This window comes from Heliangelus exortis, chromosome 1 (assembly GCF_036169615.1).
Source record: "Heliangelus exortis chromosome 1, bHelExo1.hap1, whole genome shotgun sequence".
Lineage (NCBI taxonomy): Eukaryota > Metazoa > Chordata > Aves > Apodiformes > Trochilidae > Heliangelus > Heliangelus exortis.
Window position 1 is genome coordinate 7,999,476 of NC_092422.1, and position 15,904 is coordinate 8,015,379.

The 15,904-nt window shown below is 42.0% G+C and overlaps 1 protein-coding gene across 3 annotated transcripts in view; it reads left to right on the forward strand.

The window, feature by feature from the left end:
• Window positions 1–203: 203 nt before the first annotated feature.
• Window positions 204–15,904, forward strand: part of TMEM135 (transmembrane protein 135) — a 159,952-nt gene continuing 144,251 nt past the window's right edge. Inside the window, exon 1 of one of the 3 annotated variants that reach the window (XM_071733317.1) lies at window positions 204–471. In XM_071733317.1, coding sequence (XP_071589418.1) covers window positions 331–471 — 141 coding nt within the window. In that variant the 5' untranslated portion in view covers window positions 204–330. The remainder of the gene's footprint in view (window positions 472–15,904) is intronic. The other 2 variants (XM_071733301.1, XM_071733308.1) reach the window with 2 other exon arrangements.

Here is a 15,904-nt window from a genome sequence, read left to right on the forward strand (position 1 = left end):
AGTGGGGGGGGGGGGGGTCACAGTGAGCACACAGGACCCACGAGCAGCTCCGCGCTGCCCCTGTCCCCCCTGCGGCAGGCGCCCTGAGACGCGGCTCGCACCACCCCGCCCCCCCCCCCCCCGTCGCTCCCCGCCCCCCGGCGGCCGCCGATTGGCTGCGGGCCTCACGCGACCCGCGCGGAGGGGGGGGGGGGGCACGGGAAGGGGGGGGAGGGGCGCGGTTGCCCGGCAGTAACCCCGGCGGCTCCCGCGCGACCTTTCTCCTGCATCGGCGGTGACGCGGCGGCCGCGCGCGCCCCCCCGTCCCCTCCCTCCCGGCGCGCGGCGAAGATGGCGGCGCTGAGCAAGTCCATCCCCCACAGCTGCTACGAGATCGGGCACACCTGGCACCCGCGGTGCTCCTGGGCCGTCCTGCACGTCACGCAGGGGGCCCTGTCCGAGTCCCTCCGCATCTACGGAACTCTCTACCTGGTGGGTCTGCGAGGGGGGGGTGGGTGAGGACGTGAAGGGGTCTGGCGGGGGAGGGGCATGAAGGGAGGTCTGGCCTGAGGGGGCGAAGGCGTGAAGGGTATGGTGGTGGTGATAGGGCGGTCGGCCTGGGGGAAGGGCACAAGAGGTATCAGAGGGGGGGGGGGGGGAAGTCTGGGCTTGGTTTTGGTTGGGAGGTCATGAAGGGTATCAGGGAGGGCCTGGGGTGGAAGGGTCACAGGGGACATGGGGGGGGGGAGAGGGGTAGTCTGTCCTGAAGTGAGGGGAAAGGCATGAGGGGTGTGTGGGGAGAGCACTTGGGGTATCAGGTCCGGAAGAGTCTGGCCTAGGGCGAGGGTGAAGGGCATGAGGCATCTTAAGGGAGGGAGACTGGTCTGGGGTGGGGGGAGAGGGGTGTGTTGGGACAGGAAAGGCAGGAAAGATGTCAAGGGGCATCATGATTTCAGGGTGAGGAGTGAGAAGAGCAAGAAGGGTGTTTTGGGGGTAGTTTGCTGCTGGGGAGAAGAGAGGTGATTGTGGGGGCAGCTTGGTTTGAAGGCTGGAGAGCATAAGTGTTTTATGAAGGGGGGAGGGTCAGCAAAGGGCAATGTGTTGAATCTGGGCCCAGGAGGGGAGGAGAAAGGCATGAGGGGTGGTGGGGTCTGCTGGCATAACAGGTGCTGTAAGAGGGACTGAGGGGTGGGGTGGGAGGCCACAGGCACATCCTGAACATCACATTCTCATTGTTTTGCGGTAGTTATGAAATCTGAATAAAAAGACTTTGTATTTATCTGGGAGGCTAGCATTGTATCTTTGTACAATGTGCAAGAGCACATGTTTAGTGCTGCTGGTGACACCGCAGGAATCAGTACCTTAGGATCAAACAGGGTCAGTTGTATATGGAAGCAAGACTAAAAAAAAGATACATTAAGGCTAAAGGAGTCTGACGTCTTCAGAAAGTACCCTGCAGGTGAGGTAGCATAGCTTGGTTATGTCATCTCAGTTGCAGCTGGCTTGGTTCCAGAAAATAAGGGTGTAGGTAGAGGAGTTGGGATCTGTTTGCATCCATCTGTGTAAACGTATCCTGCAAGCTGATGTAAGCCGGAATCGCTGCAGGTGAGACTTCTTTCTGCTGTGATGCTTGGAGGATTGGTTACTGAGCTGGCCCCAAACTTACTCTTAAAGGAAGAAACCCAAGGCATTGAGCTTGTACTTCCAGCTCTGTACCAATACTGGTACAGCAAAATTATCAAGATATGTAATAAAGAGAAGGGAAGGAGTGAGACTGCTGCAGTCCTGACATAATTCTTTTAAGCTCCCATTGAAGTGTTGCTTGAGTGAAAATTGTGACAACATCCAGTTAGGTGATAAAAAACATTAGTAACTGGTAGCCAGGTGGACCTAAAGAGTTGTCATGTCTGACAGTGAACATTTTCATTCTGAACTGACACAAACAGAAGAGGCAGCTGTTTGTGTGAGTGTGTTGTGAACTTGATCAGGAAACCAATATAGAGAAGAACATTCCTTCTCCTCTCTCTCCTTTCCCTTCCTGTCCCGTATTTTTTTCGTTGTATCTGTTTTCTGATCCATTTTGCTGTGTGGGATCATGAATACTTGGGCAGCAGAGAATGAGCCTGAAGTGAGCCATGAGCGGTGTACTGGAGATGTGTGAGGTCTGGTTAAAGATAAAGCATCTTAAACAGCTCTGTAATTAAATCATAGTCCTCCAGCAGCCAAGCCTGGGAAAGAAATTCCTGCTCATAGCTATGTTGCAGTTCACTCAGTTGTGCAGTCATGGGTTAGGGTGAAACCTCCTCCTTTTTATTTCTGTCTGAAGAAAAACAAACCCTAAAATCCTGTTTTCCTGATCTGTTTTACATTGTGGCCCCATAAAAAGTTACTTCTTGACACAAATCCAAGGTGGGGCGGGAACCTCTCAACCAATGTCATGCTGTACTGCTGAACATCTGCACCAGTTTTTACACTCTCTTCTTAACAGTTTTAATTCTTCTTAGGTTTTTATTGACAGTGCTTAACTTGACTTGTCAGAGTAATCTAAAGCTGAGCTGCTTTGAAATCTTCCAGCTACCTAAAGAGGGGGGAAGCACTTGCCTTCCTCTGCTCCTGGGCACGTAACTGTACTCCTTTATTTGTGTGGTCTTGGACCTCAGAGCATCTTTCAAGTAGGAAAAGACCCTTGGGATCATCAAGTCCAACCATCATCACTGCTCTACAAAGTTCCCCCCTGAACCATACCCTCAACACCACATCTAAATGATCCTTAAAAACATCCAGGGATGGTCACTCAACCACCTCCCTGGTGGCAGCCTATTCCAGTATCTGACCACTTTCTGTGAAAGTTTTTTTCCTAAAGTCCAGTGTAAACCTACCATGTTGCAGCTTGAATCTATCCCCTCTTGTTATAATGCTAATTACCTGTGGGAAGAGACCAGCATCAACCTCCCTACAGTGTCCTTTCATGAAGTCTCCTCTCAGCCTCCTCTGCCTCAAACTAAACAGTCCCAACTCCTTCAATCATTCTTCGTGAGATCTGTCCTGGAGCAGGTTTTATGCATTCACTAACCCAGCAGAGGTTACTACACAACTTTTAGCTGAGGTAATTTTCGGCTGCATTAATGAACTGATTTGATTTATTAAGCAGGGCTTGATGAGCAGCAGAGCCAGTGTAAGGTAAAGAGTGAAAGGCTACAGTGGGGACTGCACAGGAGGAAGCAGTAGCCTTGCACATCAAGTAGCTTGTCAGGGAAAGAACACTTCTGAATTAAGAGAGTCATCACTAAATTAATTCTGTGCTGAACTTAAAGCTGTGCTTGAAAACCTTGTATTTAGCAAAATATCAGAGTTGAGCAGCACAAATGTTCAGTCTTTTTTTGCATTCTGAGATTGACGTAAGGGGATGAACTGAAGTTATTTTACCATTATAGCTACATGTCCAGAATGTTTCTGGTACCACTCAGTCCTTTGTACAGCTCAGCAAACAAAAATTGCAGTTCATTTTTCTATGGAAGGCCTGCAGAATGGCTTTTGCTTGTTTGTTCCTCTTCTTGCCAGAAGCTGTTAACAGCAAAGGGAAGTGGATGGAACAGTTTCCTCTCACAAAAGCTCATGTGGAAAGGAATAAGATTGAATAGATGACAATAAATTGGTAGAGGCCATTCTGGATGACAAAGTTGGTTAGAGACAGTTTATAATCCAGAGTCCAAGCTTGTGATCTGTACACCCTACATCTCTTAAATGTTTTGCTGCTCTTCAGTCAATGGGAGACCTGTAAAGCCAAATTAAATGGTGCTAGTATTTGACACATAAAATGCTGATTTTCAGTAAGAGGCTGTAATCTTTGCTTTTAAGTAGTTATGTGCAGTTGGGTTTTTTAATTGAACAGCTCTTGAGTATTTTTTTTAGTTGGAAAAAAATGTAATCTTCAGATATCATATTTTCACTGTCTTTATTTTTGCTCTAGTATAAACTGATCGCTTTAGCAAAAGTAGGTTTTATTTCTAAATTGAATTGTCCCTCCTCATAGAGTATGACTGACAGGAATGCCTATTTTATGATTCTGACTGCTTGCATTTCACAAAGTAAGTGTGAAATGCACAAATCTGAGACCCATTTTTACAAAACAAAACCAAAACCAAGACAACAATTTTGCATAAACCTTATACTTAGACTTTTAAAAAACTTCCTGCCTCGGTATCTTAAGAAAACTTTACTGAAGAAATCCTTCATTAGTTTGTACTTTTATTTTAGATTAGTCAAGGCTAAAGAAAATGTGCTGGTCTAATCTTCTATTTTCAAAGATGAAGAATTCAGACTTTGAGAAATTCACAGGGGTGGGGAAAAGAGAATGACATCCCATGGAAATTGCATGAAGCTTGGGAAATGGACTGGAGAGGAGAGGCTGGACTTTTGGATTTAGATTGTCTCAGCTTCTGTTTCCTGGGGTTTCTGTTCATTTTACATGGGAGAGTAACCATTCATTACATGTGTTAGAGCAATGTCATTTCTTTCCTGAGGGTCTGTAGATTTTAGGCACTGGTGTGATGCTGGTGCATGTTTCGCAGTAGGTGAATATGCTTAGCCTCTAGTATGAGGCTTTTGTGGTATATTGAGGTAACTGGATCTGGTGGTAATATTTCCTCTTATCTAAACAAGGTAAAAATCATCTGTTTGCTACTTTGCAGTTAGGCTCTTTCTTCTAACATTTTTGTTGTGGGAAGGCAAGAGTAATTTGTGTCTTCTGCCTTTTCTTTCTCCTGAGCATTTGTTTCCTTCACTCAATTTAAGCTGGGCTCCCTTCCTGCCTCTTCAGGCCTAATTTATCTTCTAACCTTCCCATCTCAAACACAAACATTCCCCTCCTCACCAACATCTCTCCTGCCCTTCCTGCCTTGCACTGGTTCCTTCCCACTGTGTCTGTTGCTCTTCCTTCACCCACCGTGCCTCTGCTGCTAAATGAGAGAGCCAAGAGCCAGGGAACAGCTTGAGCACTGCCCCTTGTTGTTCACACTGACTTAGTTTATTCTTGGCTCTGACTCTGAGCACCTCTCTATCTGCTGGCAGAGAGGGGAGGAGAGGGGAAGAGAGGAGAGGAGAGGAGAGGAGAGGAGAGAGGAGAGGGAAAGAAGGGAGAAGAGAGAGAGGAGAAGAAGGGAGAGGGAGAGGAGAAGAAGGGAGAGGGAGAAGAGAAGAAGGGAGAGGGAGAGGAGAGGAGCACCAGGCCTAAAGCAGCATTGGTGCCAGTGGGACTGTTCAATGTGTCTTCTGAACTGGATGTGGCTGAGCCAATTATTTAGTAGAACTGTAACCTCAGTCTGTTGCTATTCCAATACATTTTCTAAGGATCCTTGGGGCTGGCTACGTTTTATCAGTTTATTTCACTTAATTTCTTCTCATACCTTTTTCATGCTCATTTTGTTTTCACTTTGGTAGTCTTACACATTTCATACTCATTCTGATCTCATTGGTAATATTTTTCCTACTTGTGCTATATCTTCTTTCTCTTGCTCTTGTAATAAGTTTCGGGTTGTTATATGTCAATTGCTTCTTTTTTCTTTCTGTGTCAAAAGTTCTTTTTCCTTCTTAGGATTCTAGTGGTGGTATCTTCTTGTGTGCTCTTTGGTCCCTAAGTGTCTGTATTCTTTCTCTTTAATTTTTATTATTTAGTTTGTAAGGCCCCTAGGGCAGCGTTGTATGCAATAGTGTTACAGACAAAAATGCTGTCACCACTTGTACAAAGTGTTTTTTCTTCCTACCTAAACGTGGGAGGGACATTACAGCATGGGCCAGGTAGTTATGCACAGGGTAGCTGTCAGGTGTCTTCACAGATAAGTCACTGATTGACTAGAGGTAATAACAAGAACAAACCTAATTATTATGCTAATTAATTATTTTGGAAACTGTTGGATGGCATACAGAACCATCAGCCAAAGACTGAGGTGAGGCAGAATGAAGTGTGAGTGGTAAGTCACTTTCCTGGCTATATTTGTGTTGCTGTAGGATAGGGCTGGAGGTCAGCCACAGGGATGGATGGTGCACACTGGCCATGCTGCTGCTGCTGCTCCAGGCTTGCTTCATTTCAGCTGTGGTTCCTCTTGGAGAGGTTGGTCTTTGGTCTGGTCCTGGGCAAAGTTGAGGAGCCAGCTAGCACTAGGGCAGATCCTGTCCTATCTACTGGTACAGACTTTGTCATCATGTCATCTTTCTGAGGTGTGTGAGAAGTCTGTATGGGCCAGATTGTATTATAAAATAGTCCAGAATAGCTGAGTGAATTAAAATGTAATTTTTGTTTGTTAGTTCTGTGAACCATTGTGTACTTGAAAGTAAAGTGGGGAGGCTAAGAAGGATGTTAGTATCACCTTTAAGTATACTTCTATATGCCAGTTTGGATCTCTCTGGTTGGCTGCTGAGAAACCCACTGATGTCAGGACCACCTGGTGCTTGGAGGTGCTGTGCTGGCGGGGTGTGATTGCCTTGTGCTGGGGTGTCTGTTCATCTTAATGCTGTGCAGCATCCTGTATCTGAGCTGTGTTACAAATGGCATGTAGGTCAGTGTGTTCTTGCCCTTAGATTCTTCTGGAAGCTGGGTTAAATATGCCTGAAAGTAGCTTAGAAGTTACTAAATTCAGAACCTGGTTGCGACATCCAGGGTGTGGTCATTCTGCTCTGTTCAGGTCAGACTAGTAAAGTTCTTTCATAAATTGAAAATAAACAAAAAGAGTCTTTTGTTGAGATACTGATAATTTTAAAAGAATCAGTTAATGAATTCAGATGGACTGAAGAATTTTTGCTCAAAGATGCAAGGAGTAAACTGGAGCCTGCATCTCAGTCATAGTGGAAATGAGGGAAAGCTCCAGCCTTGACTGACTGAGCAAAGATCTTGGTAAAGACACAACAAATACTGGGAAGCAGAAAATTATTAAAGGGACTGTTTATCAAGAAGATGTAAATCTGTTCTCTTAAGTTGGTGCAGCAGTATAGCAAGAATTTCAGGGCAGGAGGAAAATAATTGAAAATTATACTGTTAGCCATTCCCTACTAATTTAAGTTCAAGGGAAACAAGTGGCAGAGATAAGCTCTCATGGAATGAGGGTGATGCTAGGATTGAAGGATAATTTAGATGTCATTCAAAGAGTACATGAGAAATCCTCTTCATTTCTTTTTTTGGATGGGTGAATGAGAGAGAAAATGAAAAAGAGCCAAAACGAAACAATCCGACCCCCTGATAGTGATCCTCATAACATCACACAAGGGGCAGAGGAATTCAGAGAGTAGAAAGCACAGGCTCTTCCTCAGAGTATTGAGGGAACTGAGTTACAAAATCAAAACATCTGAAAGCCAGGACTTGTAGTATGTGAAATTGGGGAGTGAGCAGGTAATTGAGGAACAAAAAATCTCACTGTTTTAAGAGGAGGCATGAGAAGCAATTTTCTGATTTGAACAACAGTGTATTTCAAAACACAAGTGTTACCCGAGGGTATTTTCAGATTAAGTTATTCCAAAATAATTAAAAATAATTTTATATAGCAAAGGAGAAACATTCTTTTAAAATTTATACCAAATCGCAATCAGTTATAGAAGAACATAGAAATAATTTATTTTAATTATGAAAGAAATCTGATCCGAGTCTGTAGCTGTGCCTGCACCTGCTGCTGAGTAGTCTTAAGGTCTTTTCTTAACCGGTTTAAATACAGAGGATTGCTTTGTGTGTGACTTAAGTTATAAAATTTTCAATGGGTTTTTAATGGCTTGAAGCATATGTATTATATAAACCATTTACACAGAATTATTGATTGTCTCAAAATTTGCATATTAAAGGTGCCTAAACATGCCAGATAGTCACACTTATGTCACTGAACTCTGCCTTCCTGGAGATTTTGTGAGGTGTCTGAATATTTCTGTAGCTTTCCACCCCTGACGCCCTACCCCACCCCCTTTTTCTTTTTTTTTTTTCCTCTTATTTTAAATGCAAATTTATTATGACATGCTTAATTTTTGTTGGATATTGTGAAGGAACGAGATAAGAGATGGTAGTGCTTTTTTTTTTCTGTTTCCATCCATCAGTGCTGTATGTGTTGGCTGATTTCCCTAAAATTTTGATGAGAGATAAGGTTCTTAAAAGATGTATGCTTTGTACAAATTTAAGAAAGGGTGGTTTGAAGGAGGAAGGAGAAAAACTGTATTGTACCCAGGATGTCAGAGTTGGTGGGAGGTCTGTGTTTTTTTTTTGGTTTTTTTTTTTTTTAGCCTGCCATGTAACCTGTCAGACTGTGTTCACTGGTCACCAGTTAGCATATTCATAAAGTCACATGCAGTGCATCCTGTGCACTCAGTGTAAGGGACTCAGCTGAAGACTGAGGAGAGGGAGGTGAAGCTGAGGTCACTGTGGTTGGATGATGATTACTTGTAGGTGTTACATGACACATCGTTTAAATAGTCAGTTCTGACAGGTGCCTCTGAGCATTAGAAAGCTTGCTGTGGAGTCTCCTGTTCCTTTTCCACAGAGACACATTGATAGCCTAGCTTCAAGTCTTACACTAGATTATGTAGTTGTGTTTTAAGGATGTTGTTGGAAATGTGTATACTCTTTCCAAGGTTCAGACAGAATGAATCGATTTGGATTTCCTGGTTCTACAGGGCTTAAAAGTTGTATTTGAAGACTAAATTAAAAAAAGAAGGGGCTTCAATAATCTCTTCCACAAACTGATTGCATCCCGAATCTGGTGGACTGATTCTTCATAATTACATTTTCATGCTGGAGATTCAAAATGCATTTGTGTGAGTTCTGTAGTTAATGCTAGAAAATATTTTTTCTGTCTACTTTGTTTTTACTGCGTAGGCTTGTTTAATGCTTCAGATACAATACACAGTAGGCCTTGGAGTTCAGCTAATTTACAGTGTTTATTCTTGGAATGACTGGTATATTGTGGAATCATGGAATGGTTTGGGATGTAAGGTACCTTTGTAAGTCATCTAGTCCAATCCCTGTGCAGGGACATCTTCACCTAGATCCAGTTGCTCTGAGCCTTCAACAGGAAGAAGAACTTGAACGTTTCCAGAAGTGGAGCATTTACCACCTCTCTGGGTAACCTGTGCCAGTGTTTCACTATCCACACTGTAAAAAAAAAAAGCAACCAACCATATATCTAGGCTGATTCTCCTCTCTTAGTTTAAAACCATTACTCCTTGTCCTATTGCTACAGACCCTACAAAAGTCTGTCCCTCTCTTTCTCATAGGCCCCTTTTAAGTATTGAAGGGTCACAGCAAGGTCTCCTTGGAGCCTTCTCCTCCAAGTTAAACAACCCCAACCCTCAGCTGTTATTCATAGCAGAGGTGTTTTAATCTTCTAATAATTTTTGTGGCTGCTGCTGGACCTGCTCTAACAGGTTCTGTGCTGAGGACTCCAGAGCTCCAATTAAGTACTCCATGTGGCGTCTCACCAGAGTGGAATAGAAGGGCAGAATCACACCCCTGGACCTGCTTGTCACGCTTCTTTTGATGTGGTGTGGGTTTGTTTTGGTTTGTTTTTTGAGTATTACTTCAAGTGTTTGCATTTGTCTTGAAGAATGGTTTTCTTCTTCAGACTCCCCTATATACTGCACTGTACTGTATATAAAGGTCTAAAAATCACATCTCTTCCTCCTACCCCCATTTCTAGTCACAGGAAAAGTCTTAGAGGTGAAGCAGGTTCTCATTGTTTTTCTACCTATACTACATATAATTTCATAGCACTGTTTTTAAATTAATTGAAGTTGTTCATATGTATAAACATTTGATATCTATTTTAAGATAGTACCAGCCAAAATATTTTAGTGAGAATTAAATCAGAGCTTGTTTTAAACTATAGGGCAAATGGGGAAATTGATATTAGAGAGTAAATCTGTGGTCAGTTTGCACTGGACTGATGAACAGGAGGAGGAATCTTCCAGTCAGGGCTAGGTGCATAAAAAATAACCAGCTTTTTCAGGAATTTCTATGATGCTTGGATATTCAATGATTTTGGAGGACAGTCTTGTAGTCAGGTCTGCTGTATTAGCTGTTACGTATTTGTCCTGGTGTTTGTTCCCATTTGTAATAAGTTAGAAGGGTGTGGGGGTTGCTTTCAAAAGCCTGCCAGGCTTTAATGCCAGGCCTGCATTAAAGCATGACTGAATTTTGTGTTTCAAGTTTTAAACTTGAAATGTCTTAAAAATGAGTAAGAGGCTTTCTGTTTTCAGTTCTCCCACGGGTGGTAATGGGACACTGGGCACTGCTGGATTAGTCTTCAGGTATAGAAAGGAAATCTTCTTTCTACCTCCCACCCCTTCCCTTATTCAAGAGGCTTTACCTGACCATGTTCTCAGTACCAAATTAATAGTGTTTGAGGCCAGAAATATTTTCTCTGGAAGTCAGGCTGGCAGGTGTGTAATTCCCCCTCCCTCCTGTGTGTGTAGGGCACAGATATCATACAAGGAGCATTGGGGTATAGTTCATCAAATCGATTTCTTACTTGGAGGTGTTATGAAAAGTGTGATGTATTGGTCTTGTCTGACTGTAGCACGAAAAACTTTGGTTGTCTTGTTCATCCAGATACACAAATGCTTACCTTCATAATTATAATATCCAGTCATACACAGACTACATAGTGTAATAGTCTCTTCTGGGGTTTAGTTGTGAGGTACAGCTTGTATACAGATGAAGCAAGTACAGCAATAAATATAATGATTATTTTCTTAAGCTGTCTTCAGTTGTGCTACTAATTCCTTAGACTTGCTTTTGAGATTTTTTTAATTCCTTAGAAGTTCCGCATTTGGTAACATATATGTTTCTTGTCTGCCATTTAAATAGCAAAAGTCTCTTCTTGTATGTAGGAGAAGTTTGGAATTTTGTCTTACGGGTTTTCAAATTACTGGAAAAGTAACAATAGGCACTTAGAGTATTAAAACCTCCTTTACAGCCTGTATTATGGAAACCTAGCTACATATTTCTTTATATCTTAAGACCTGATTTTTTTTTTAGTGAAATGTGGGGTTTTTTCAGCTTTTCTCCTGAAATTTACTCTTTTTTTCTACCTCTGCTGTTTATGTTTTTAAGGATGAAATATCTAGGATTCTTTTCACTTCGTCTCCCCTCATTGATCCTTTTTTTTCCTTCTAGCTGATTAATTTGTTTCTTCTGCTGCAGAATATCTGTATTTTCTGCAGACTGTGTTGAACTGAAGAGAGATCAAGTGCTAGAACTTGTGGATGCAAATAGAGGGAATTTGGAAAGGCCTAAAAACTTCGGATATTCTTAGGCCATGTTCCTTGTGACAGTGCATGATTTGTTTTAAAGTCCCTTTTGCTCTTTGCCATTGAGTGCTTAAGGCATCTTGAAAAGCATTTCATATGGGAGATTGAGGAAGACAGGATTTATTACTTGACTGTATTAGAAGATGAAAATGTATAAATATTAGCAAAGATGGATTCTATCCTATTTCTAGATCTCTGGTGGCTTGAGCTCTGCTGGTTTGGAGCGAGAAGAAGGTAGAGTTAAATTGCAGGAAGGGCTGCAAAGGCTGTTAGAGGCAAAGAGCTCAGCTGTTAGTCTGGAGTGTGGATAATTTGGACTTAAGTCTGTTTAATGCTTACATAGGCCGGATGAAGACTGCATCTGCAGACTGTACTACTGCTTAAAGTTTCTTTTTAGTGAATAAAATGCTATACTAAAAGAAAACTGAAATTGTAGTGAGAGGAAAACATTGGTTTTAATTTTTGAAATGTGGATTTTCTATGTTGTATTCCACGTAGCTTGGAATCCTTGCAAATTCAGTTGCACGGAGTGGTTATACTCCATCCTAATTCAAATGCTTAATTTTTAATAGGATTGGATTTTTTCTTGATGAATAAATAAATCTTTAGCGTTTGGTAAGTATTTCAAACCTGGGTATTGTTCTTCACCTGCAGAGGGCAAATCTACTTGACAAGGTGTCATTATCTAATTGTTATTTTAAGTGTCAGTGACAAGCACATTTGTTTACATGGTAAGAGTGTTTGTTATACTGGATATGTGGTGGATGTTGGTTACAGTAGGTATTTTATACCTTTTGTAGTTTCTTCCCTAGAGAGATGTTTTTACAGGGAGACACTTTGATTTTACAGTGTTATTTTTTAAATGTTTAAATGGATGGTATACAGTGTGGAAAATGTTAAGAGTCAGTGATAGCTTGTAGTGAAATTTTGTTTCATAATCTTGCTGGATCTGTACAGGGAAGGCTTGTCTTGCTTAAATATAAGTTCCATTGAAGGGTGGAGTTGTTAATGACAGTCTTTATCCCAGGGAGTTGTGTAGTCTTTCTAAATATCCTAAGGCTAGGTCATTAGATGTCCTGAAAATCATGTAGAAAACCAGAGCAGGAAGTTGCAGCAGATCTAATGTGTTCCTAAGCTCTCTTTGTCAAAGGAGATGCTGGAGCATTCTTCAGCCTTAGGTAAGGCTGCATTGCTGGGCAGTGCCTGGAGAAGTCATGAGTAAGTGAAAATGGGTCTTAATGCACTGGATGGAGTCTCTTCTCCCTGGTTCCTGACATTCTGCAGGCAGTCTTCTCCTTCTCACAAAGGTTAATGCCCAGGACAAAGACCACTTCTTCACAAATAAAGCAGAGGCAGCACTGGAAGTGGGCTGTGGTTTTCTCCCATGAAATCAAGGTTTTACAGTGTTGGGAGGAGTGTGTTCTCCCTGTTCCCTGGATTACAGGCAAGCTTCAGGGTTAGGAGGTGAGGTGGGGCAGCGTGGGTCTGGAGGCAGGCAGCATTGTGTCTGGGTTTCTTATAACAGCAAAGAGGTGTGGCATTATTCCACACAGCAGTGTTCCACTCATATTATAGACATGCCATGCTTATCCTTCTAAAGCTGAAAATCTACAATAAGTTATAGGCACCAGAGAATTTTTGTTAATAAAATTACTGCCACCCCATCTCAAAAAGAGAATATTGGAAGAAGAAATGAATGAGAAGGGTGATAAGAGTGATGGGAGGTATGGAGCTGGTTTTGACCATTTCTGGATAGGTGAGGGTCAATCATTTGGATCAGTGAGCTGGATCAGAATTGCAGTCCTTTGTTGTTGTAGTGAATAGCACCCCAAACTAACTTTTACATCTATCAGCACTAAGGTCCTGATACAGAGAACCCTGAGGTCCTTAAACAGAGGTCTTGGAATTCTCCTTTCATAGCTGGAGAGCTGAGGCCATGGTGTCAATGAGATGTCAGTTTCTGCCTGTCAGACTCTACATGGAGTCTCAGGTAACTTACATGCTTTCTGCTACATCTGTTAGCATCTTTATAGAGATTTTTAGTTTGCTGAGGAAGTATGTATTGGATATCCTGATGCCTTCTCCTTTCATGTAGCTAGCTGCTGCTGACTTGGTGTAGGTCTTTATTGCAATAATTTGTCCTTCAACACAGTTCAGTTTGAGTGAAGTACATTGCAGTGGGAACCATGGACTGCTGCTGTCTGACAGATCTCATAATCTTTTTGTCTTGCCAACCTGAACTTTAGTAGTATTTCCTGAAGCATGTGGATCTGGAAGGGAAATCAGGGTAGTGTCCAGATGGATCTGTGGTATTTCTTCCATGTAATCACATCACTGGTGGTGGAGGAGAGGCAGAGACCTTGCTCTATGGTCTGGTCCTGCCTGTTTTCAGCTGTATACAATATTTAGCTTAGCTGAAGTTTATAAAACACTTTGCAAATTATGAATATTTTTTATTGTTGTTGGGCATTCATCGAACTCCATTGTGCTTACACATACAGCTCATTTACTTATCATGAGCATTGTTTCTCTGGACTGGTTTCTGTGTCATTGTTCCTGGTTCTTTTCTGTTTTTCACAAACACAATTAGCATAGTAAAGAAAAGGGAAAGTGGAAATTTTTATTAGTCTAAAACGTGTTGGAGAGGTGACAAGAATAAATTATTTAATTTGATATGAAGTTGAAGTATAAGGCCATTTTTTGCTATGATACCTCTGAAACTCTGGTCTGAGAAAGGAAGCCTTCACACTTCAGGTGTGACTCTGTGTTACTGTATTTATTCCAAATGTTCATGACCTTTGTAGAATAGGCTAGAAATAGCTGAGGAGGTAGCAACTAGTGACCTGGCATTTAGACTACATTAAGACTTTCCTTCAACAGAAAGATTATCTGAATTGCATTATTTCCTAATCCATTATGGTTTAAGCAGTCTTGACACTTGATTAAGCAGTGTGTAAATCTATTTTCACAAGTCTGTTCATGCATGTATTTCTCCTTAGTCCTCAATTCAAGCTTCATTTTGGAAACAGATTTTGGCAGAACTTTTCTGTGGTTAGGTTTAGCAGAATCCTCAGCCCATCTCTGAATCTAAAGCATCTACTTGCTATTCAGTACAAGTGGAGAGTGTTTCAGAAGAACAGCTCCCTCCCCTGTGTTTTTCAGTTGAGGAAATAAGACTTTGAGAGGTGTTGCCAATACTGATTTGACAGGATATTTTTCATTGTTCTCATCAGCACCAGTGCCATGAAGCTCTCTCTGTTTGAAAGGGTGGCCATTCAGAAGGACCTTGACAGGCTTGAGAGGTCAAGTAAGGTCCTGCACCTGGACTGGGGCAATGCCAAGCATGATTACATTTTGGTTAAGAGTGGGATTACAACAGCCTTAAGGAAAAGGATTTGGTGATACTGCTTGGTAAGCTCAATGTGAGCCAGCAGTGTGTGCTTGTAGCCCAAAAAACAGACTGCATCCTGGGCTGCATCAAAAAAAGCATTGCCAGTAAGTCAAGGGTGGTGATTTTCTCTCTCTCCTTCACTCTTATGAGTCCCCACCTGGAGTACTGTGCTCAGTTCTGGAGCCCCCAGCACAAGATGAATATGGAGCTGTTGGAGGGAGTCCAGAAGAGGGCCATGAAGAGGATTGGGGCACCTCTTCTATGAAGACAGACTGAGAGCTGGGTTTGTTCACCCTGGGCCTTTGATTAACCTGGTCTATTGAGAGTTGTCCCTGCCTGTGGCAGAGGGGTTGGAACTAGATGATCTTTAAGGTCCCTTCCAACCCAAACCATTCTGTGAAAACTCCTGCTAGTTTTCAGAGTTCCTGGGAGACAGTGAAGATAAAAATGGAAATGCTGTTAAAGAACCTAGAAGAGTTCTGTCCCATGCTCCACCATAAGCATAATTTAATGGAATCAGAGGAGCCACCCAGGTTGGAGGGACCTTGGAAAGCTCTGTTGTCCCAGCCTCCTGACAGCACTTGTCTGAGGTCATTACAGCAGTTTTAAGGATTTTTTCTTCCTTAGGTTTAATCTGATTTTTTCATATTTGAACTTTTGCCTCTTGTCTTACCCCTGTTCACCTTAAAAAAGAGCATGGTTCTTTACACCTTTCTATTAGATGGTTGCAGAATTACTATGGACAAAAAAAGACTTTTAAGAACCTTCAGTGTTTGAGTTGTTGGGTAACTGTTCTTTTTAAGACGTGGGACTTACATAAAACTGACAAAGAAGATCATAGATTTTTTCTAGATCCAGCTTGTTTTGAACTTGAAGCAGTTTTTTAGAGCTAGCAAACCATTTCTATAAAATTTATCAGGAATGTGGTGTTCATCCAACAGATGGTGAAAATGTTTTGGAAGATTTGATTTGTTTAATTAGAGTAGGAAACCTGTAGAAATATATCATTGCTTCATAGACACTGTGTAGGGCCTGTATTTGAATTACTTCAGTGATATTCTGAGCTTAATTATGTGATAGTCCAATTGTCTGGAAGAGAAAACTCAGTGTAAATCTATCACATCTTAATAGTTCTGATAACTGGCAGACATTTCTGACTGTTATGGCCAAGAGTAACAAGGTAATAAAATTCTGCCTATACATCCCATTTAGGATTGCCTGATGTATTTCCTGATATAAATATTATAACAGCTGGAA